General features: G+C 47.4%; 1 protein-coding gene across 8 annotated transcripts in view; it reads right to left on the reverse strand.

Moving 5' to 3' along the window:
- Positions 1-916: 916 nt before the first annotated feature.
- The window catches only part of LOC121577992 (ral GTPase-activating protein subunit beta-like), a 91,195-nt gene continuing 67,442 nt past the window's right edge, over positions 917-24,669 (reverse strand). For 4 of the 8 annotated variants that reach the window (XM_045223649.1, XM_045223655.1, XM_045223652.1 and 1 more), the window contains 12 exons: positions 19,656-19,843; positions 18,935-19,041; positions 17,246-17,401; positions 14,991-15,200; positions 12,503-12,661; positions 11,424-11,598; positions 11,182-11,304; positions 7,890-8,026; positions 7,365-7,470; positions 5,391-5,469; positions 1,598-1,746; positions 917-1,415 (listed from right to left, as the gene is read on the reverse strand). In XM_045223649.1, coding sequence (XP_045079584.1) covers positions 1,222-1,415; positions 1,598-1,746; positions 5,391-5,469; positions 7,365-7,470; positions 7,890-8,026; positions 11,182-11,304; positions 11,424-11,598; positions 12,503-12,661; positions 14,991-15,200; positions 17,246-17,401; positions 18,935-19,041; positions 19,656-19,843 — 1,783 coding nt within the window. In that variant the 3' untranslated portion in view covers positions 917-1,221. The remainder of the gene's footprint in view (positions 1,416-1,597; positions 1,747-5,390; positions 5,470-7,364; positions 7,471-7,889; positions 8,027-11,181; positions 11,305-11,423; positions 11,599-12,502; positions 12,662-14,990; positions 15,201-17,245; positions 17,402-18,934; positions 19,042-19,655; positions 19,844-24,669) is intronic. The other 4 variants (XM_045223657.1, XM_045223656.1, XM_045223650.1 and 1 more) reach the window with 2 other exon arrangements.

A 24,669-nucleotide genomic window follows, 5' to 3' on the forward strand; every position in this document is an offset into this window, starting at 1 on the left:
TAATCCATACTGAAAAATGTGGTTTCCTGAAGTCTACCATCAGATCCAGTGAATGTGAAATGCCACAGGTTTAAAACTGAATAATGCCTCAATCGAAGTCAGTTGGTTGGGAGTGCATTGAGTACATGGACCACGGTCGCATTCATTAGGGCACATCGTAGCAAAACACTGTACAACTGAAAACAAAAACAAGCGTTTCTTATTGGACTGATTGGAAGTCCTGGTAGTCCCTCCCTTTTTCATTCAGTTCGTTTAGTAAGCCTGTTTCGTAGCTTATGAACAACCCAGATGCCGATGAGTATAAAAAGGCTCAATCTACCTGAGATTTTAAGTTAAAGTATATTTACACACTCTCGCTAATTGGCACAAGTGTGGGACGAGAAAACCAAAATCACTACCTAAGTCAAAAATAACCATTGACTAAAGTGAGATTTGAGTTTTGTAAAAAAAAAAAAATGTAGTTGTTTAGATGAAAAGTAAATTTTTCTGATGTTTTGACCACTCTTTTTTGCTCCAGACCAACATAACAAAACAAAAAACATGACGTTAGATATGGTAAAATGGACAGACCAATGCGTTTCATAGAAAAGCATACAGAAGAATTGGACTTGAAAAACCACAGTGAGATGGCTGTGGGAACTAGTAACAGCCATAGAGTGGAAGCCATTTTTAATTTTGCCACGTCACAAGTCTAAAGCCACTCGTTTTAGTATATTCCCTCTGCTGACAGCCTGAAGCCTCGCAGCCAGGTGAGGTGAGTGCCACAGCCACAACCACACCCCATCAAAGAGTCCTACAAGCTGCTGTGAGTTTAGCAGTGGAGGCTGCTGAGGGGAGGACGGCTCACAATAATGGCTGGAACAGAGCAAATGGAATGGATTCAAACACCTGGAAACCATGTGTTTGATGTATTTGATACCATTCCACCTGTTCCGCTCCAGCCATTACCACGAGCCTGTTCTCCCCAGTTAAGGTGCCACCAGCCTCCTGTGGAGTCTAGATAGAAAAAACGAAGATGTTCAGGTGCCGTGGCTGCGGTGAGTCAGCATAGAAATAAAATAAATTGTTGACCTCAAGTCGAATTGCAACGTGGCCAAGTGCTGATAATATACATAACAAAAGTAAAGAGAGGAAAAATATTTGTTATAAATATAGAATATTTGTGACAGTCTCTCAGTCTCGGGAGCGAGGTGAAAGGTCAAAGTTCACCGGGGGGTGGATTCAGGGGTTGAGGCTGCTCTCTTCGACCTCCTGGAAGAGGGCGGTGTAGAACTCAGGCTCCAACTGCTTGTTGCGGTACCGGTTCACCACCTCAGCGATCTTCTGTTTCCGACGCACGTGCGGCGGGTTGTACGAGTCACTCTCCAGCCGCTTTCGCCGGCACGCGTTGATCACCGTCTGTCTCACCAGGAACCCTGAGAGGAGAGAGAGGACCAATGGCTCAGCACTGATGTGGAGAGAGAAGTGGTGGAGCTAGGCCCGGTGACTCACACATTTGGCATGTGTGAAGAAAACACACACAGTGCTACTCGTCACGAGTCATCGTGATAGCTAACACACACACACACACCTTTCACCCCTCCCCCCATACTCTCACCTAGTGACCTTCTGCTGACCACCATGCCGTCCACCAGGGGGACGACCATGCTGAACTTGCCCAGGGCCCCGTGCAGGCGGATCCGGAACAGTCCGGTCCTCAGAGGGTGGATGAAGATCACCTGCACGTCCTGACCTGACGATGTGGGCCTGAGAGGAGGAAAGAGGGTTGGACATGCGCACACAGAGAGAGACAGAGAGAGAGAAACAGAGAGAGAGAGAGAGAGAGAGAGCGAGAGCGAGAGCGAGAGCGAGAGCGAGAGCGAGAGCGAGAGCAGAGAGAGCAGAGAGAGAGAGAGAGAGAGAGAGAGAGAGAGAGAGAGAGAGAGAGAGAGAGAGAGAGAGAGAGAGAGAGAGCGAGAGAGAGAGAGAGCGAGAGAGAGACAGAGAGAGAGACAGAGAGAGAGACAGAGAGAGAGACAGAGAGAGGCAGATAGGAAGAGGAGGGAGAGCAGAAAGGTGGAAGTAGAACAGAGGAGATATGAGAGACTGTCTCCGCTGCAGAGGCACTATGAGCACCTCTTACCATCCTGCTTTATGAGGTCAGACACCATCCAGCTGGCCTTGTTCCTGTACTGTCTCTGGCCAGCCACCATCCAGCTGGCTTGGCTTTGTTCCTGTACCGTCTCTGGTTCAACCCTACATTGCATTGCCTTGCTCCTGTATCCTGTTCTACATGCTGCCCTGGCAAGACCTCGTCCCTGCCCTGTGTCTGGGTCCCCCGACCTACACTGCTTTGTCTCAGCTAAATGAACATTATGGATAATTATGAATGAATCGTGAATAATGATGTGCGGGAAGGTTAGAGGCATAAAAAAAATGTATGCTAACCTCCCCTGTTATTGGTAAAGGTGAGAGGTTAGCATGTTTTGGGGGGTATGATCTCTTTGGGCACAACATAACCTGAAACACAACCAAAACAAACGGCAAATGCATCCAACAAGTTTGTAGAATCACAAGCTTGATGTAGTCATTGCATGCTAGGAATATGGGACCAAATACTTAACTTTTGACTACTTTATTACACATATAAGTGGATTTGTCCAAATACTTATGACACATGGGGGGACTACATACATAAAGTGCTTTCATTTCTAAAAGGTAAAACAGATATGTATGAAAATACCCTCGAATAAAAGGTGAGATTCTGTACTGTCGCTTTATAGAAAACATTTGATCTCAAATCCAAAATGCAGGAGTACAGAGCCAAATACATTTTTTTAGCTTCACTGTCCAAATGAATAAACTCTGAGTGTACATTAGCCTCGCGAGCCACACTGATCCTGCGGACTCACGTGAGCCATTTATATTTGACTGGAGTAAAGGACAACTGTCTGGTCTTGGTGGTGGTCCGCTCTGAGCTTCTATCAGGTAAGTCAGAAGAGGATAGGGCTCCTATAGAGGTCTATTTAACTATTTTCTAGGAGTTTTTCCTTGTCATTGTCGCTGTGCTTGCTCTTTTGAGGGTTCAAGCACCCATTTACAGTGGGGAAAAAAAGTATTTAGTCAGCCACCAATTGTGCAAGTTCTCCCACTTAAAAAGATGAGAGAGGCCTGTAATTTTCATCATAGGTACACGTCAACTATGACAGACAAAATGAGAAAAAAAAATCCAGAAAATCACATTGTAGGATTTTTAATGAATTTATTGGCATATGATGGTGGAAAATAAGTATTTGGTCAATAACAAAAGTTTCTCAATACTTTGTTATATACCCTTTGTTGGCAATGACACAGGTCAAACGTTTTCTGTAAGTCTTCACAAGGTTTTCACACACTGTTGCTGGTATTTTGGCCCATTCCTCCATGCAGATCTCCTCTAGAGCAGTGATGTTTTGGGGCTGTCGCTGGGCAACACAGACTTTCAACTCCCTCCAAAGATTTTCTATGGGGTTGAGATCTGGAGACTGGCTAGGCCACTCCAGGACCTTGAAATGCTTCTTACGAAGCCACTCCTTCGTTGCCCGGGCGGTGTGTTTGGGATCATTGTCATGCTGAAAGACCCAGCCACGTTTCATCTTCAATGCCCTTGCTGATGGAAGGAGGGTTTCACTCAAAATCTCACGATACATGGCCCCATTCATTCTTTCCTTTACACGGATCAGTCGTCCTGGTCCCTTTGCAGAAAAACAGCCCCAAAGCATGATGTTTCCAACCCCATGCTTCACAGTAGGTATGGTGTTCTTTGGATGCAACTCAGCATTCTTTGTCCTCCAAACATGACGAGTTGAGTTTTTACCAAAAAGTTATATTTTGGTTTCATCTGACCATATGACATTCTCCCAATCCTCTTCTGGATCATCCAAATGCACTTCAGACGGGCCTGGACATGTACTGGCTTAAGCAGGGGGACACGTCTCGCACTGCAGGATTTGAGTCCCTGGCGGCGTAGTGTGTTACTGATGGTTGGCTTTGTTACTTTGGTCCCAGCTCTCTGCAGGTCATTCACTAGGTCCCCCCGTGTGGTTCTGGGATTTTTGCTCACCGTTCTTGTGATCATTTTGACCCCACGGGGTGAGATCTTGTGTGGAGCCCCAGATCGAGGGAGATTATCAGTGGTCTTGTATGTCTTCCATTTCCTAATAATTGCTCCCACAGTTGATTTCTTCAAACCAAGCTGCTTACCTATTGCAGATTCAGTCTTCCCAGCCTGGTGCAGGTCTACAATTTTGTTTTTGGTGTCCTTTGACAGCTCTTTGGTCTTGGCCATTGTGAAGTTTGGAGTGTGACTGTTTGAGGTTGTGGACAGGTGTCTTTTATACTGATAACAAGTTCAAACAGGTGCCATTAATACAGGTAACGAGTGGAGGACAGAGGAGCCTCTTAAAGAAGAAGTTACAGGTCTGTGAGAGCCAGAAATCTTGCTTGTTTGTAGGTGACCAAATACTTATTTTCCACCATAATTTGCAAATAAATTCATTAAAAATCCTACAATGGGATTTTCTGGATTTTTTTTTCTCAATTTGTCTGTCATAGTTGACGTGTACCTATGATGAAAATTACAGGCCTCTCTCATCTTTTTAAGTGGGAGAACTTGCACAATTGGTGGCTGACTAAATACTTTTTTTCCCCACTGTATATTGAACCCTTAGGCCTAGTTTCCCAGACCCCTTGACTAAAATGCATGCTTAGAGGAGAATCTCCATTTAAAGTTTTATTATTTATTAATATTGATAGATAGGGAGTGATGTGGGACAGGCTGTCAGTGATCAGTAGTGATAGATGGAGAGTGATTAGGGACAGGCTGTCAGTGCTGAGTAGTGATGGATATGGAGTGATTTGGGACAGGCTGTCAGTGACCAGTAGTGATGGATATGGAGTGATGTGGGACAGGCTGTCAGTGATCAGTAGTGATGGATATGGAGTGATTTGGGACAGGCTGTCAGTGCTGAGTAGTGATGGATATGGAGTGATTTGGGACAGGCTGTCAGTGCTGAGTAGTGATGGATATGGAGTGATTTGGGACAGGCTGTCAGTGCTGAGTAGTGATGGATATGGAGTGATTTGGGACAGGCTGTCAGTGCTGAGTAGTGATGGATATGGAGTGATTTGGGACAGGCTGTCAGTGCTGAGTAGTGATGGATATGGAGTGATTTGGGACAGGCTGTCAGTGCTGAGTAGTGATGGATATGGAGTGATTTGGGACAGGCTGTCAGTGCTGAGTAGTGATGGATATGGAGTGATTTGGGACAGGCTGTCAGTGCTGAGTAGTGAGAGTAGTGATGGATATGGAGTGATTTGGGACAGGCTGTCAGTGCTGAGTAGTGATGGATGGGAGCCTGCAGTGCAGTAACCTTGTGGAGGTGCTACTGTTGGCTGTGGTCTCCACTCCAGTGCTCGTCTCTACCAGCAGGTCGGCCAGGGGAAAGTTATCTACAACACAGGAATTCGACATACACTGCTCAAAAAAATTAAGGGAACACTAAAATAACACATCCTAGATCTGAATGAATGAAATAATCTTATTAAATACTTTTTTCTTTACATAGTTGAATGTGCTGACAACAAAATCACACAAAAATTATCAATGGAAATCAAATGTATCAACCCATGGAGGTCTGGATTTGGAGTCACCCTCAAAATTAAAGTGGAAAACCACACTACAGGCTGATCCAACTTTGATGTAATGTCCTTAAAACAAGTCAAAATGAGACTCAGTAGTGTATGTGGCCTCCACGTGCCTGTATGACCTCCCTACAACGCCTGGGCATGCTCCTGATGAGGTGGCGGATGGTCTCCTGAGGGATCTCCTCCCAGACCTGGACTAAAGCATCCGCCAACTCCTGGACAGTCTGTGGTGCAACGTGGCGTTGGTGGATGGAGCGAGACATGATGTCCCAGATGTGCTCAATTGGATTCAGGTCTGGGGAACGGGCGGGCCAGTCCATAGCATCAATGCCTTCCTCTTGCAGGAACTGCTGACACACTCCAGCCACATGAGGTCTAGCATTGTCTTGCATTAGGAGGAACCCAGGGCCAACCGCACCAGCATATGGTCTCACAAGGGGTCTGAGGATCTCATCTCGTTACCTAATGGCAGTCAGGCTACCTCTGGCGAGCACATGGTGCGGCCCCCCAAAGAAATGCCACCCCACACCATGACTGACCCACCGCCAAACCGGTCATGCTGGAGGATGTTGCAGGCAGCAGAACGTTCTCCACGGCGTCTCCAGACTGTCACATGTGCTCAGTGTGAACTTGCTTTCATCTGTGAAGAGCACAGGGCGCCAGTGGCGAATTTGCCAATCTTGGTGTTCTCTGGCAAATGCCAAACGTCCTGCACGGTGTTGGGCTGTAAGCACAACCCCCACATGTGGACGTCGGGCCCTCATACCACCCTCATGGAGTCTGTTTCTGACCGTTTGAGCAGACACATGCACATTTGTGGCCTGCTGGAGGTCATTTTGCAGGGCTCTGGCAGTGCTCCTCCTGCTCCTCCTTGCACAAAGGCGGAGGTAGCAGTCCTGCTGCTGGGTTGTTGCCCTCCACGGCCTCCTCCATGTCTCCTGATGTACTGGCCTGTCTCCTGGTAGCGCCTCCATGCTCTGGACACTACGCTGACAGACACAGCAAACCTTCTTGCCACAGCTCGCATTGATGTGCCATCCTGGATGAGCTGCACTACCTGAGCCACTTGTGTGGGTTGTAGACTCCGTCTCATGCTACCACTAGAGTGAAAGCACCGCCAGCATTCAAAAGTGACCAAAACATCAGCCAGGAAGCATAGGAACTGAGAAGTGGTCTGTGGTCACCACCTGCAAAACCAGTCCTTTATTGGGGGTGTCTTGCTAATTGCCTATAATTTCCACCTGTTGTCTATTCCATTTGCACAACAGCATGTGAAATTTATTGTCAATCAGTGTTGCTTCCTAAGTGGACAGTTTGATTTCACAGAAATGTGATTGACTTGGAGTTACATTGTGTTGTTTAAGTGTTGCCTTTATTTTTTTGAGCAGTGTACATCGCAGTTCAAACTTTTAGGTGCACACAATCTATCAAGGTGCACTGAAGTCAGTCATTTCAGAAATATGAAGACATGCCTCTAAAAATACAGGATAACAAACATTTAACTACTCGTTAACAGTTGCATCTGATAGTAAAATGTCTGTAAGGAATGAATGAGACATTCTACAGATCTGATACGTTGTTTCTACCAATAGTACAAATATTTCATGACTAGATAAGAGTGTAGTTCCGCTAGACTTAAATAACCAAAATGGCAGCCAAAAGAGGCCAGTTTCACGTGAAGGAGCAGGAAGTTAGCCTACCAATATCGTCGTAGCGCTCCACCCAGACTACCAGTACTTTGGTCTCGGGCCCCATTGGAGGGATAGTCCTGCCAGATGGCATCTTTTTAGACTTCACTGTGGGACTCTAAAGGACAGACAATAGTGGAAATCATGTGAACAAGCTAGAACAAAGAAAAAACGTTCAACTGACTACAGGATAAATGACTCCATAATCCAGCTTTAAGGCCTCAACACAGTTGTATTTTAACCTTTGCGTAGCGATCACCGTTCGCTAAACACAGCTAAGTAAGTCTCGAGTCAGTGAAAACCAGAAGTGCTTTGGCCCTCCAGACATGAATTGAACATCCCTGGGGTAGGGTTTGGGTTTAGGTGGGATGTGGGCATTGATAAGGTCAATCGGTCTGAGGAAAATAATACTAGCATACTTCAGGAGCACTTCACCACTTTTTAACCTACATATATGTTCACATATAGACACTGGTATAGTGCTGGAGAGAATGCTAATAATGTTAAAGTGTTACAATAGTCTGCGGTGTGTCTTACCCTCTGCGCAGGGGCCACATTGTCTGAGTGGTTGGGGAAGAGGTCCAGTGTGAGGTTGGACTGTTTCAGCAGGCTGGGCAGCAGGTCCATCTGAGAGTCTGGGTCTCCCGTGGGGAAACTGTTCTCTGACCACTCTGCTACAGAAACAACAACACACAGTCTGCACCCTAAACAGCACCCACTCCAGGCCACTCTTCAACATCTACAACTAGTTAGAAAGTATGTACAAATTATAATGGACATAAACCTTTTCAAATAACTGCCCTTTTCTGGCCTGCAAATTGCTTTTGACGAACAAATCGGTCCGAAAAGAAATATGTGCACCCTTGCCCTATATAATGCAGGTTCCATAGCGTTTCTTATTAGACAGGTTCAGGTAGTCCCTCCATGTATTAGTATGTTCTTTTTGTTTTGTGCCTAATGAATACCCCCTGCTTAATGGCTACCTAATGAATACCCCCCTGCTTAATGGCTACCTAATGAATACCACCCTGCTTAATGGCTATCTAATAGAATTACAACGTTCTAGAAAATAAAGAAGATTTGTAGAACAAATTAGGGGAAATCCATAAAGACACACAGTGGGGATTTCCTTCCTCTACAGACGACTTGAAACGGAGAACAGCGGCTTTGGGATCGATGGCAAACACAGAAAAAGAGCTGAGGAGAGAAAATAAGAAGTGAAGACTTGAAAGAGAGATGAGGAACGTAGAGGAAATAAGACCGGAGGATGGGAGAGAGGGATGAGGAGTGGGAGAAAAGTAAGAAGAAGTGAAGATGGGAGAGAGGGATGAGGAGTGGGAGAAAAGTAAGAAGAAGTGAAGATGGGAGAGAGGGATGAGGAGTGGGAGAAAAGTAAGAAGAAGTGAAGATGGGAGAGAGGGATGAGGAGTGGGAGAAAAGTAAGAAGAAGTGAAGATGGGAGAGAGGGATGAGGAGTGGGAGAAAAGTAAGAAGAAGTGAAGATGGGAGAGAGGGATGAGGAGTGGGAGAAAAGTAAGAAGAAGTGAAGATGGGAGAGAGGGATGAGGAGTGGGAGAAAAGTAAGAAGAAGTGAAGATGGGAGAGAGGGATGAGGAGTGGGAGAAAAGTAAGAAGAAGTGAAGATGGGAGAGAGGGATGAGGAGTGGGAGAAAAGTAAGAAGAAGTGAAGATGGGAGAGAGGGATGAGGAGTGGGAGAAAAGTAAGAAGAAGTGAAGATGGGAGAGAGGGATGAGGAGTGGGAGAAAAGTAAGAAGAAGTGAAGATGGGAGAGAGGGATGAGGAGTGGGAGAAAAGTAAGAAGAAGTGAAGATGGGAGAGAGGGATGAGGAGTGGGAGAAAAGTAAGAAGAAGTGAAGATGGGAGAGAGGGATGAGGAGTGGGAGAAAAGTAAGAAGAAGTGAAGATGGGAGAGAGGGATGAGGAGTGGGAGAAAAGTAAGAAGAAGTGAAGATGGGAGAGAGGGATGAGGAGTGGGAGAAAAGTAAGAAGAAGTGAAGATGGGAGAGAGGGATGAGGAGTGGGAGAAAAGTAAGAAGAAGTGAAGATGGGAGAGAGGGATGAGGAGTGGGAGAAAAGTAAGAAGAAGTGAAGATGGGAGAGAGGGATGAGGAGTGGGAGAAAAGTAAGAAGAAGTGAAGATGGGAGAGAGGGATGAGGAGTGGGAGAAAAGTAAGAAGAAGTGAAGATGGGAGAGAGGGATGAGGAGTGGGAGAAAAGTAAGAAGAAGTGAAGATGGGAGAGAGGGATGAGGAGTGGGAGAAAAGTAAGAAGAAGTGAAGATGGGAGAGAGGGATGAGGAGTGGGAGAAAAGTAAGAAGAAGTGAAGATGGGAGAGAGGGATGAGGAGTGGGAGAAAAGTAAGAAGAAGTGAAGATGGGAGAGAGGGATGAGGAGTGGGAGAAAAGTAAGAAGAAGTGAAGATGGGAGAGAGGGATGAGGAGTGGGAGAAAAGTAAGAAGAAGTGAAGATGGGAGAGAGGGATGAGGAGTGGGAGAAAAGTAAGAAGAAGTGAAGATGGGAGAGAGGGATGAGGAGTGGGAGAAAAGTAAGAAGAAGTGAAGATGGGAGAGAGGGATGAGGAGTGGGAGAAAAGTAAGAAGAAGTGAAGATGGGAGAGAGGGATGAGGAGTGGGAGAAAAGTAAGAAGAAGTGAAGATGGGAGAGAGGGATGAGGAGTGGGAGAAAAGTAAGAAGAAGTGAAGATGGGAGAGAGGGATGAGGAGTGGGAGAAAAGTAAGAAGAAGTGAAGATGGGAGAGAGGGATGAGGAGTGGGAGAAAAGTAAGAAGAAGTGAAGATGGGAGAGAGGGATGAGGAGTGGGAGAAAAGTAAGAAGAAGTGAAGATGGGAGAGAGGGATGAGGAGTGGGAGAAAAGTAAGAAGAAGTGAAGATGGGAGAGAGGGATGAGGAGTGGGAGAAAAGTAAGAAGAAGTGAAGATGGGAGAGAGGGATGAGGAGTGGGAGAAAAGTAAGAAGAAGTGAAGATGGGAGAGAGGGATGAGGAGTGGGAGAAAAGTAAGAAGAAGTGAAGATGGGAGAGAGGGATGAGGAGTGGGAGAAAAGTAAGAAGAAGTGAAGATGGGAGAGAGGGATGAGGAGTGGGAGAAAAGTAAGAAGAAGTGAAGATGGGAGAGAGGGATGAGGAGTGGGAGAAAAGTAAGAAGAAGTGAAGATGGGAGAGAGGGATGAGGAGTGGGAGAAAAGTAAGAAGAAGTGAAGATGGGAGAGAGGGATGAGGAGTGGGAGAAAAGTAAGAAGAAGTGAAGATGGGAGAGAGGGATGAGGAGTGGGAGAAAAGTAAGAAGAAGTGAAGATGGGAGAGAGGGATGAGGAGTGGGAGAAAAGTAAGAAGAAGTGAAGATGGGAGAGAGGGATGAGGAGTGGGAGAAAAGTAAGAAGAAGTGAAGATGGGAGAGAGGGATGAGGAGTGGGAGAAAAGTAAGAAGAAGTGAAGATGGGAGAGAGGGATGAGGAGTGGGAGAAAAGTAAGAAGAAGTGAAGATGGGAGAGAGGGATGAGGAGTGGGAGAAAAGTAAGAAGAAGTGAAGATGGGAGAGAGGGATGAGGAGTGGGAGAAAAGTAAGAAGAAGTGAAGATGGGAGAGAGGGATGAGGAGTGGGAGAAAAGTAAGAAGAAGTGAAGATGGGAGAGAGGGATGAGGAGTGGGAGAAAAGTAAGAAGAAGTGAAGATGGGAGAGAGGGATGAGGAGTGGGAGAAAAGTAAGAAGAAGTGAAGATGGGAGAGAGGGATGAGGAGTGGGAGAAAAGTAAGAAGAAGTGAAGATGGGAGAGAGGGATGAGGCCCACCGGAGGACTCTGTGAGCGAGGGAACGACAAAGGCGATTTCGGTCAAGGCGTCTGCATAGTACAGCACCCCCTTCTCTCCGTTGAACACGCCCCCGCCCGTGTCTCCCAGGGTGACCACGTCATCTGTGGGGACAGAGAAGAACTTCCTTACTGCTGTAAAAAAACAAAACAAGATTCAGGTCGGTACGATAATGTGAAAAAAGTACAGAAGCCCTTGGGGATGGGGTCTCCCTCCCTCCCACCTGGTGGGCTACTGTCTCTGTTATTGTTGCTGTTGTTGTTGTTGATGGACCAGCTGGTGTAGACACTGCCCGTCCAGCCCGGGTGCTGCCCCACCTCCACGGGCCAGCCCAGCGACAGCAGGAACTCCAGGAAGTGGTGCTGCACGTTGGAGCTAGACTCCACGTTCCTCAGGATCTGGTATGGGACAGAGTGATGGAGACACACAGATCACTGAGGAGATGTGAAAATAGAAATCAATGGTCAAGCCTTGTCTGTAAATGATTTTACATCGTCCAAAACTATTTTTAACTGTTAAAGAAAAGCGTATTCTTCTCTGAGACAGAAATTATTTTTCACTTTACAAAAACAACCAACTCAGCAAACAAATTAGCATTTCCCTCATCTTGACATATTCATATGTCTACACACTTGGCAAAACCAACAGATAATATTCTCCAGTCCATATCAGGTATTTTATCAGGGACCATTTTGCTTCAGACTAATTTTAGTGCTAAATTCAGATAGTAACTTCCTGTTTCAATGTTGATGCCCTCCCCTTTAACCCAGTTGATGGCCTCCCATTTAACCCAGTTGATGGCCGCCCCTTTAACGTGTTGATTCCCTCTCCTTTAACCGTGTTGATTCCCTCTCCTTTAACCGTGTTGATGCCCACCCCTTTAACCGTGTTGATGCCCCCTCCCCACTTTAACCCAGTTGATGCCCCCCCCCACTTTAACCCAGTTGATGCCCCCCCCCACTTTAACCCAGTTGATGCCCCCCCTTTAACCCAGTTGATGCCCCCCCCACTTTAACCCAGTTGATGCCCTCCCCTTTAACCCAGTTGATGCCCCCCCCACCCCCTTTAACCCAGTTGATGCCCTCCCCTTTAACCCAGTTGATGCCCCCCCCTTTAACCCAGTTGATGCCCTCCCCTTTAACCCAGTTGATGCCCTCCCCTTTAACCCAGTTGATGCCCTCCCCTTTAACCCAGTTGATGCCCTCCCCTTTAACCCAGTTGATGCCCTCTCCTTTAACCCAGTTGATGCCCTCCCCTTTAACCCTGTTGATGCCCTCCCCTTTAACCCTGTTAACCCTTCACCTCCTGGCTGCTCTTCTGGCCAGCCTTCATGTAGAAGAGGAAGACTGTGTCACAGGGCCGACAGGGCAGCAGGTCCAGGTAGCTCATGTCATCAAAGAAGCCCGGCAACCCAGAGTCCAGTGCAATCAGGTGGGGAGGTAGGCGACTGTTGCCGGGCTCCTGGAGGGCAGGAAACAAAGTGAAATGTGATTGGCTGGTTTAATCTGCCAATTTAAGGGCCAGTTTAACTGCTGTATTAGTTTGACTATATTTTGCTACCATGTGATAACCCATGTCATCAAATACAGGGTTTTAACTGAATACATCTTGCCATGGGTTGATTGCATGCTTTCCTGTTGAAACTTTCAACATGCTTCTTTCCTTCCTTGAAGTAGTCACTGATCTAACAGGATTGGACAGGTGAAAGCAAGGGTTTCCACTACATGCATGTCAAGGACCTTGTCTGTTTCAATCCCTTCAAAACAGACCCATTCTTTCCTCTTCTTCTCTCCTCTCCCTCACCTTGTTCCCCTCCACTCCTCCTCTCTCCCCTCACTCACCTTGTTCCCCTCTCCTCCTCCTCTCTCCCCTCCCTCACCTTGTTCCCCGCCACTCCTCCTCTCCTCACCTTGTTCCCCTCTCCTCCTCCTCTCTCCCCTCCCTCACCTTGTTCCCCTCTCCTCCTCCTCTCTCCCCTCCCTCACCTTGTTCCCCTCCACTCCTCCTCTCTCCCCTCCCTCACCTTGTTCCCCTCTCCTCCTCCTCCTCCTCTCCCCTCCCTCACCTTGTTCCCCTCTCCTCCTCCTCTCTCCCCTCCCTCACCTTGTTCCCCTCTCCTCCTCCTCTCTCCCCTCACTCACCTTGTTCCCCTCTCCTCCTCCTCTCTCCCCTCCCTCGCCTTGTTCCCCTCTCCTCCTCCTCTCTCCTCTCCTCTCCCTCACCTTGTTCCCCTCCACTCCTCCTCTCTCCCCTCCCTCACCTTGTTCCCCTCTCCTCCTCCTCTCTCCCCTCACTCACCTTGTTCCCCTCTCCTCCTCCTCTCCCCTCCCTCATCTTGTTCCTCTCTTCCTCCTCTCTCCCCTCCCTCACCTTGCTCCCCTATCCCCCCTCCTCTCTTCCCTCCCTCACCTTGTTCCCCTCTCCTCCTCCTCTCCCCACCCTCACCTTGTTCCCCTCCACTCCTCCTCTCTCCCCTCCCTCAACTTGTTCCCTCCTCCTCCTCCTCTCCTCTCCCTCACCTTGTTCCCCTCTCCTCCTCCTCTCCTCTCCCCTCCCTCACCTTGTTCCCCTCTCCTCCTCCTCTCTCCCCTCACTCACCTTGTTCCCCTCTCCTCCTCCTCTCTCCCCTCCCTCGCCTTGTTCCCCTCTCCTCCTCCTCTCTCCTCTCCTCTCCCTCACCTTGTTCCCCTCCACTCCTCCTCTCTCCCCTCCCTCACCTTGTTCCCCTCTCCTCCTCCTCTCTCCCCTCACTCACCTTGTTCCCCTCTCCTCCTCCTCTCCCCTCCCTCATCTTGTTCCTCTCTTCCTCCTCTCTCCCCTCCCTCACCTTGCTCCCCTATCCCCCTCCTCTCTTCCCTCCCTCACCTTGTTCCCCTCCACTCCTCCTCTCCCCACCCTCACCTTGTTCCCCTCCACTCCTCCTCTCTCCCCTCCCTCAACTTGTTCCCTCCTCCTCCTCCTCTCCTCTCCCTCACCTTGTTCCCCTCTCCTCCTCCTCTCCTCTCCCCTCCCTCACCTTGTTCCCCTCCACTCCTCCTCTCCCCACCCTCACCTTGTTCCCCTCCACTCCTCCTCTCTCCACCCTCACCTTGTTCCCCTCCACTCCTCCTCTCTCCCCTCCCTCAACTTGTTCCCTCCTCCTCCTCCTCTCCTCTCCCTCACCTTGTTCCCCTCTCCTCCTCCTCTCCTCTCCCCTCCCTCACCTTGTTCCCCTCTCCTCCTCCTCTCTCCCCTCACTCACCTTGTTCCCCTCTCCTCCTCCTCTCTCCCCTCCCTCGCCTTGTTCCCCTCTCCTCCTCCTCTCTCCTCTCCTCTCCCTCACCTTGTTCCCCTCTCCTCCTCCTCTCTCCCCTCCCTCACCTTGTTCCCCTCTCCTCCTCCTCTCTCCCCTCCCTCGCCTTGTTCCCCTCTCCTCCTCCTCTCCCCTCCCTCATCTTGTTCCCCTCTCCTCCTCCTCTCTCCCCTCCCTCACCTTGTTCCCCTCTCCACCTCCTCTCTTCCCTCCCTCACCTTGTTCCCTCCACTCCTCCTCTCTCCCCTCCCTCACCTTGTTCCCCTCCACTCCTCCTCTCTCCCCTCCCTCAACTTGTTCCCTCCTCCTCCTCCTCTCCCCTCACCTTGTTCCACTCTCCTCCTCCTCTCTCCCCTCCCTCACCTTGTTCCCCTCTCCTCCTCCTCTCTCCCCTCCCTCGCCTTGTTCCCCTCCACTCCTACCTCTCCTCCTCTCTCCCCTCCCTTGGTTTCCTCCACTCCTCCCTCTCCTTTCCTACCCCTCATCTTCCCCCCGTACCTTGAGTGCCTCCAGCGACAGGAAACCAAAGTGCGACAGGAAAAGGCGGGCGGTCTGGAACTCTTCTGAGGGCGGTGGGGGCTTGCAGTCTGTCAGCGGGTCTGGGAAGCTCTTGTTGCACCAGCGCTCCTCGCTGCCATGCTCCAGTGTTGTTTCATACTCAATCTGCTTGGCCATCACACCCCACAGCTTGGTGTGCTGCATCTCCAGCTGAGGGAGAGAGAGAGAGAGGGCAGAGAGAGCGAGAGAGAGAGAGAGCGAGAGAGAGAGAGAGAGAGAGAGAGAGAGAGAGAGAGAGAGAGAGAGAGAGAGAGAGAGAGAGAGAGAGAGAGAGAGAGAGAGAGAGAGAGAGAGAGAGAGAGAGAGAGAGAGAGAGAGAGAGAGAGAGAGAGACAGACAGAGGGGGAAGAGAGAGAGAGAGAGAGGGGTAGAGAGAGAGAGAGAGGGGTAGAGAGAGAGAGGGGGCAGAGAGAGAGAGAGAGAGAGGGGGCAGAGAGAGAGAGAGGGGGCAGAGAGAGAGAGAGAGGGGGGCAGAGAGAGAGAGAGAGAGAGAGAGGGGGGGCAGAGAGAGAGAGAGAGAGAGGGGGGCAGAGAGAGAAAGAGAGGGGGGGCAGAGAGAGAAAGAGAGGGGGGGCAGAGAGAGAGAGGGGGGGCAGAGAGAGAGAGGGGGCGCAGAGAGAGAGAGAGAGGGGCACAGAGAGAGAGAGAGAGGGGGGGCAGAGAGAGAGAGAGAGAGAGAGAGAGAGAGAGAGAGAGAGAGAGAGAGAGAGAGGGCAGAGAGAGGGGGGTCAGAGAGAGAGAGAGAGGGGCAGAGAGAGAGGGGGGGCAGAGAGAGAGAGAGAGGGGGGCAGAGAGAGAGAGAGAGAGAGAGAGAGAGAGAGAGAGAGAGGGCAGAGAGAGAGAGAGCGAGAGAGAGAGGGGGCAGAGAGAGAGAGAGAGGGAGGAGGGCAGAGAGAGAGAGGGAGGGGGCAGAGAGAGAGAGGGGGGCAGAGAGAGAGAGGGAGGCAGAGAGAGAGGGCGAGAGGGTGTAGGATGATGATGTTGCCCCTTTTCTCTGTTTTGTTTATTAGTTTCTTCTCAAAATGGTGATTAGGAGAGGGTAAGCACTGATCCTATATCTGTGTCAAAGGGCATATTATCTGCCTGGAGTGGGAACCTGTGGCGTAGTTCATTCTGAACACCATCTTATTATAAAATAGTAGTAGTCATTGTTGAAGGCCAGACCATATAAGAAGACTGCTCCCAAGATCATTCCCAGGACAATTTGTTTTAAAAAAAAAAAGGTATTTGAGTTGTGCTGGCGAGTCCCATTGCATACATACATCCACCCAATCGCACAAAACCACACCCATAAACACACACCCAATCCCCTCATCAAAAAACCTCAAAACACCACCACCAAAACACCCACACACGACATGAACAAACCTTCACAAAGCCTTCAAACTCTCACAAAACCAATACAACCCAATCCCTAGCTCCCAAACATGACCAACTCTTTCACATCAAAACCTTTCTTTCCCAGCATTAAATATAGATATTGGTGAAACATGTCCTGTTTGTGTGTGAGGACAACTCACTCACAGCCTGTCAGTTGAGAAACATTGCATTCCACAAATCATTTTCAGATAGACAAAGATTCATTGAAGTGGACAAGTTCACAGAGAATGACAAAATCTGAAGTTAGCCTACATTTAAAATCTAAAGTTAGTCTAGATTTAAAATCTAAAGTTAGCCTACATTTAAAATCTAAAGTTAGCCTAGATTTAAAATCTAAAGTTAGCCTAGATTTAAAATCTAAAGTTAGCCTAGATTTAAAATCTAAAGTTAGCCTACATTTAAAATCTAAAGTTAGCCTACATTTAAAATCTAAAGTTAGCCTACATTTAAAATCTAAAGTTAGCCTACATTTAAAATCTAAAGTTAGCCTACATTTAAAATCTAAAGTTAGCCTACATTTAAAATCTAAAGTTAGCCTACATTTAAAATCTAAAGTTAGCCTAGATTTTGTTTGTTGTGCTTGTTGTACAAAGTGTCCCATCTGGGGCCATATTCATTAAGCTGACCTTGAATCCGTTTTTTAATTAATAAATAACAGTGGGACCTGATCCCAGATAAGCACTCCTATTTTGAGGCGCTTTGTAAATACAGGCCCTGGCTGATGAGAACACTACCTCTACTCTGCAATACAATCCTCATTAGGGCAATGGAGACATAATGATTCTAATATGGACAGACAACCGATGCTAGCCTACCTCCTTATCTATGATATCGTGCAGGTCCGGAATGCTCAGGTCCGCTTTCACAAATGGAATTTTGTCCACTTCTTCAGGGAAGGGTCTGTGTTTGACGTTGAACCGGATCCCCACGTCATTTTTGGGAGTGGGCCGGCTCTCTGGGACAAACACCTGCTACAGAGAGAACAGAGAAAGAGATGAAAAAGAGAGAGAGTGAGATGGAGAAAAGGAGATGGAGAGAGAGAAAGACAGAGGGTGACAGATGGAGAGAGAGGGAGGAGGGAGGGAGAGAAAGAGAGAGAGGGACTTCTTATGAGACACAGACCCCTGAGAAAGAAGCTGGGAAGACTCCACAAAAAACATGAGCTGACACGATCATTTAGCAATGCTAAAGGTCTACGATGATGGGAAGACTCAACATGAAACCCGAACTGACATATGATAATTTAGCATTGTTAAAGGTCTACGATGATGGGAAGACTCAACATGAAACCCGAACTGACATATGATAATTTAGCATTGTTAAAGGTCTACGATGATGGGAAGACTCAACATGAAACCCGAACTGACATATGATAATTTAGCATTGTTAAAGGTCTACGATGATGGGAAGACTCAACATGAAACCCGAACTGACATATGATAATTTAGCATTGTTAAAGGTCTACGATGATGGGAAGACTCAACATGAAACCCGAACTGACATATGATAATTTAGCATTGTTAAAGGTCTACGATGATGGGAAGACTCAACATGAAACCCGAACTGACATATGATAATTTAGCATTGTTAAAGGTCTACGATGATGTGAAGACTCAACATGAAACCCGAACTGATATGATAATTTAGCATTGTTAAAGGTCTACGATGATGTGAAGACTCAACATGAAACCCGAACTGACATATGATAATTTAGCATTGTTAAAGGTCTACGATGATGTGAAGACTCAACATGAAACCCGAACTGACATATGATAATTTAGCATTGTTAAAGGTCTACGATGATGGGAAGACTCAACATGAAACCCGAACTGACATATGATAATTTAGCATTGTTAAAGGTCTACGATGATGGGAAGACTCAACATGAAACCCGAACTGACATATGATAATTTAGCATTGTTAAAGGTCTACGATGATGTGAAGACTCAACATGAAACCCGAACTGACATATGATAATTTAGCATTGTTAAAGGTCTACGATGATGTGAAGACTCAACATGAAACCCGAACTGACATATGATAATTTAGCATTGTTAAAGGTCTACGATGATGGGAAGACTCAACATGAAACCCGAACTGACATATGATAATTTAGCATTGTTTAAGGTCTACGATGATGGGAAGACTCAACATGAAAACCGAACTGACATATGATAATTTAGCATTGTTAAAGGTCTACGATGATGGGAAGACTCAACATGAAACCCGAACTGACATATGATAATTTAGCATTGTTAAAGGTCTACGATGAATATCAATGCCCTGACGCAGACATGTTTTCACCAAACAAGTCTGGGACCAACATCATGAATCATTGTTCATTTTGAATGAGAATATTGCATTACTTGACATTACTAGTGTCTCATTAAAGCCATGTGAAAAAACCTGGTTTTTAACAATGGAGTTGCTAGTTAAGTTAGATGTCACAATGTAAACCTGGACACTAATAGAAAGATATCACCGTAATGAATCTAAAGGGCTACCTTGTGGCTGGCGCGGGCCTCCCTGGGCTGATGGAAGAGCTGCATGGTCCAGGCGTGTCTCCCAGACATCCCCCTGATCAACATGGTCACGGACGGACAGGAATCTGCTGAGACACACACACACAGGGAAACCAGGTCAAAAGGGTATTTCTCATTAGGCACTAAACGGAAGAAGACAGACTGAAACACGGGAGAGCGGACTTTGTTTAATGTTGCTAAAAGTTTAGAAAAAAGTTCCGTTGCTCTAATGAAAACGACACAGGACTATTCTTATCAGCTATCAATCTGGTATCAGTGAACATGTTGAGGACTGATAACGTGAGAGAATAACTGATACCATGTGGAGGATAACTGATAACATGTGGAGGATAACCGAAACATGTTGAGGACTGATAACGTGAGAGAATAACTGATACCATGTGAAGGATAACTGATAACGTATGGAGGATAACTGATAACATGTGGAGGATAACCGATAACATGTGGAGGATAACTGATGGAGGATAACCGATAACGTGGAGGATAACCGATAACGTGGAGGATAACTGATAACGTGGAGGATAACTGATAACGTGGAGGATAACTGATAACGTGGAGGATAACTGATAACGTGGAGGATAACTGATAACGTGGAGGATAACTGATAACGTGGAGGATAACTGATAACGTGGAGGATAACTGATAACGTGGAGGATAACTGATAACGTGGAGGATAACTGACTTTGTTCATTGCCCAGCGGCTGCTCCAGCATGGCCAGGATGACAGAGTTGTCCAGGACAAAGTATCGGAAGTTCTTGTGGTTGGTGGAGGTCAGCCTGGAGTACTTGATCAGGGTGTCTTCGTTCAGCAGGCTGCAGGGGGAGGCGGGGCCGCTAGGCGACGGGAACGCCCCCAGGACTTGCATTATACTGACAGGGAGAGCAAAGAGAGGGTTTCCACTAGTTACCACTGCCACAAAGTATAAATGGGCCTTACCTTTAAAATGTATGAAAACAAAAATGTGCTTTTTGGTCTTAATTCAAGGGTTAGGCATAAGGTTAGCAGTGTGGTTAAAGTTAGGTTTAAAATCATATTAAGAAGAGAAACTGTAGAAATAGGCGGGGTTTATTACTCTTTGGCTGTGGTAACTAGTGACGACCCAAAGAGTGGGCATGAGGAGTGACTCCAGAGCTGCTGAGGGGAGGACGGCTCATAATAATGGCCGGAACGGAGCAAATGGAAAGACATCATACACATGGAAACCATGCATTTGATTTATTCCGCTCCAGTCATTACCATGAGCCCATTATCCCCAATGAAGGTGCCACCAACCTCCTGTGCTCCAGAGGTACAGTGTATTGGAAAGATAGAAAGGATATATGAGGCAGGAATCCCCACTATAATACATTTCAAACACTGAATAGGATGTACACTATCTGTCCAAAGTTTTAGAACACCTAGTCATTCAAGGGTTTTTCTTTATTTTTACTATTTTCTACATTGTAGAATAATAGTGAAGACATCAAAACTATGAAATAACACATATGGAATCATGTAGTAACCAAAAAAGTGTTAAACAAATCAAAATATATTTTATATTTGAGATTCTTCAAAGTAGCCACCCTTTGCTTTTATGACAGCGTTGCATACAGTATATACACAGTACTGTACCATATTGGGCTCCCGAGTGGCGCAGCGGTCTAAGGCACTGCATCTCAGTGCTTGAGGCGTCACTACAGACCCCAGGCTGTATCACAACCGGCCGTGATTGGGAGTCCCATAGGGCGGCGCACAATTGGCCCAGTGTCGTCCGGGTTTGGCCAGTGTAGGCCGTCATTGTAAATAAGAATTTGTTCTTAACTGACTTGCCTAGTTAAATAAAGGTTAAAAAAAAATAAAAAAAAAATAAAATAAATTGGAGTAATGGGGAATATACCAGGGCAGTCAATGAATGTATTCAACTCAAATCATATTTAAAAACAATTGTCAATATCTTCAAACCATGAACTGAATTTTAATTCATTCCCTGAACCGAGAGACTGAAAAACAGCTTCTATCTCAAGTCATCAGACTGTTAAACAGCCATCACTAGCACAGAGAGGCTGCTGCCTACATGCAGGCTTGAAAATCACTGGCCACTTTAATAATGTTTACATATCTTGCATTACTCGTCTCATATGTCTATACTGTATTCTATACTATCGTAATAATGTTAACATATCTTGCATTACCCATATCATATGTATATACTGTATTCTATACTATCTATTGCATCTTAGCTTATGCCGCTCTGACAATGACATTGCTCATCCATATATATATATATTCTTATTCCATTCCTTTACCTAGATTTGTGTGTATTAGATATTTGTTGTGGAACTGTTAGACATTACTTGCTAGATATTACTGCACTGTCAGAACTAGAAGCACAAGCATTTCGCTACACTCGCAATAACATCTGCTAACCATGTGTATGTGACAAATACATTTTATTTTAATTTATTTGAAATGGAATTGGCCCAAACTCTCCACTGTGGATTGAATTGTGTGGAAGCGTTTTACCACCGTGTTGACCTCTACCTTTGCATTTGAATCCCTGATCACAGTCAATTTCAAGGACTAGTAAATATTTATGGACCTCAGAGATGCAAAGCTGACTGCATTATGAATAGCAGAATATGAAACGAAAGAACATCTTCCAAATAATTGATTCTCAGGAGAAAGGGCCTCGATCCTTCCCTTGCTGCTTTGTACCTTTTCATTAAGGTGCATCTTTCATATTTTATAGAGTGCATCAATTGTTAGTCTATTCCTAGAAAACATTGAACCGCTGTAGTTTACAACAATTACAGTTTCTGAGGTGGAAGTTGGGAGAGTTCTATTTGGGTGTTTCAGTGAAACGTAAGTGAGGGAGGCCCCGCTCTCTCCTTTCCCAGATGTTTAGTTCATTTCATTCCGATCTCCTTCGCATTATTGTAGCCATTTTCTGTAGCCTGTAAACTATGCCTCTGTCTATCCCTGTTCTCTCCTCTCCGCACAGGCTATACAAACGCCTCACACCGTGTGGCTGCTGCCTCTCTAACCTGGCGGTCCCTGCACGCACCACCCACGTGGAGTTCCAGGTCTCAGGCAGCCTCTGGAACTGCCGTTCTGCTGCCAACAAGGCAGAGTTCATCTCAGCCTATGCTACCCTCCAGTCCCTCGACTTCTTGGCGCTGACGGAAACATGGATTATCACTGAAAACACCGCTACTCCTACTGCTCTCTCCTCGTCTGACCATGTGTTCTCGCATACCCCGAGAGCATCTGGTCAGCGGGGTGGTGGCACAGGAATCCTCATCTCTCCCAAGTGGACATTCTCTCTTTTTACCTTGACCCATCTGTCTATCTCCTCATTTGAATTACATGCTGTCACAGTCACTAGCCCATTCAAGCTTAACATCCTTGTCATTTATCGCCCTCCAGGTTCCCTTGGAGAGTTCATCAATGAGCTTGACGCCTTGATAAGTTCCTTTCCTGAGGATGGCTCACCCCTCACAGTTCTGGGCGACTTCAACCTCCCTACGTCTACCTTTGACTCATTTCTCTCTGCCTCCTTCTTTCCACTCCTCTCCTCTTTTGACCTCACCCTCTCACCGTCCCCCCCTACTCACAAGGCAGGCAATACGCTTGACCTCATCTTTACTAGATGCTGTTCTTCTACTAATCTCACTGCAACTCCCCTCCATGTCTCCGACCACTACTTTGTATCCTTTTCTCTGTCGCTCTCCTCCAACACTACTCACTCTGCCCCTACTCAGATGGTAATGCGCCGTCGCAACATTCGCACTCTCTCTCCCGCTACTCTCTCCTCTTCCATCCTATCATCTCTTCCCTCTGCTCAATCCTTCTCCCTCCAATCTCCTGATTCTGCCTCCTCAACCCTCCTCTCCTCCCTTTCTGCATCCTTTGACTCTCTATGTCCCCTATCCTCCCGGCCGGCTTGGTCCTCCCCTCCTGCTCCGTGGCTTGATGAGCTCACAGAACAGGGCTCTGGGCAGCCGAGCGGAAATGGAGGAAAACTAGACTCCCTGCGGACCTGGTATCTTTTCACTCCCTCCTCTCTACATTTTCTTCATCTGTTTCTGCTGCTAAAGCCACTTTCTACCACTCTAAATTCCAAGCATCTGCCTCTAACCCTAGGAAGCTCTTTGCCACCTTCTCCTCCCTGCTGAATCCTCCTCCCCCTCCTCCCTCTCTGTGGATGACTTCGTCAACCATTTTGAAAAGAAGGTTGACGACATCCGATCCTTGTTTGTTAAGTCAAATGACACTGCTGGTCCTGCTCACACTGCCCTACCCTATGCTTTGACTTCTTTCTCCCCTCTCCCTCCAGATAAAATCTTGCGACTTGTGACGGCCGGCCACCCAACAACCTGCCCGTTTGACCCTATCCCCTCCTCTCTTCTCCAGACCATCTCCGGTGACCTTCTCCCTTACCTCACCTCGCTCATCAACTCATCCTTGACCGCTGGCTATGTCCCTTCAGTCTTCAAGAGAGCGAGAGTTGCACCCCGTCTAAAAAAACAACAACACTCGATCCCTCTGATGTCAACAACTACAGACCAGTATCCCTTCTTTCTTTTCTCTCCAAAACTCTTGAGCGTGCCGTCTTTAGCCAACTCACTTGCTATCTCTCTCAGAATGAACTTCTTGATCCAAACCAGTCAGGTTTCAAGACTGGTCATTCAACTGAGACTGCTCTTCTCTGTGTCACGGAGGCTCTCCGCACTGCTAAAGCTAACTCTCTCTCCTCTGCTCTTGTCCTTCTAGACCTGTCTGCTGCCTTTGATACTGTGAACCATCAGATCCTCCTCTCCACCCTCTCCGAGCTGGGGATCTCCGGCGCGGCTCACTCTTGGATTGCGTCCTACCTGACCGGTCTCGCATGGCGAGAATCTGTCTCCGCACCACGTGCTCTCACCACTGGTGTCCCCCAGGGCTCAGTTCTAGGCCCTCTCCTATTCTCGCTATACACCAAGTCACTTGGCTCTGTCATATCCTCACATGGCCTCTCCTATCATTGCTACGCAGACGACACACAACTAATCTTCTCCTTTCCCCCTTCTGATAACCAGGTGGCGAATCACATCTCTGCATGTCTGGCAGACATATCAGTGTGGATGACGGATCACCACCTCAAGCTGAACCTCGGCAAGACGGAGCTGCTCTTCCTCTCGGGGAAGGACTGCCCGTTCCATGATCTCGCCATCACGGTTGACAACTCCGTTGTGTCCTCCTCCCAGAGTGCGAAGAGCCTTGGCGTGACCCTGGACAACACCCTGTCGTTCTCCGCTAACATCAAGGCTGTGACCCGATCCTGTAGGTTCATGCTCTACAACATTCGGAGAGTACGACCCTGCCTTACACAGGAAGCGGCACAGGTCCTAATCCAGGCACTTGTCATCTCCCGTCTGGATTACTGCAACTCGCTGTTGGCTGGGCTCCCTGCCTGTGCCATTAAACCCCTACAACTCATCCAGAATGCCGCAGCCCGTCTGGTGTTCAACCTTCCCAAGTTCTCTCACATCACCCCGCTCCTCCGCACACTCCACTGGCTTCCAGTTGAAGCTCGCATCTGCTACAAAACCATGGTGCTTGCCTACGGAGCTGTGAGGGGAACGGCACCTCCGTACCTTCAGGCTCTGATCAGTCCCTACACCCAAACGAGGGCATTGCGTTCATCCACCTCTGGCCTGCTGGTCCCCCTACCTCT

Source organism: Coregonus clupeaformis, chromosome 12 (assembly GCF_020615455.1).
Source record: "Coregonus clupeaformis isolate EN_2021a chromosome 12, ASM2061545v1, whole genome shotgun sequence".
Taxonomy (NCBI): domain Eukaryota; kingdom Metazoa; phylum Chordata; class Actinopteri; order Salmoniformes; family Salmonidae; genus Coregonus; species Coregonus clupeaformis.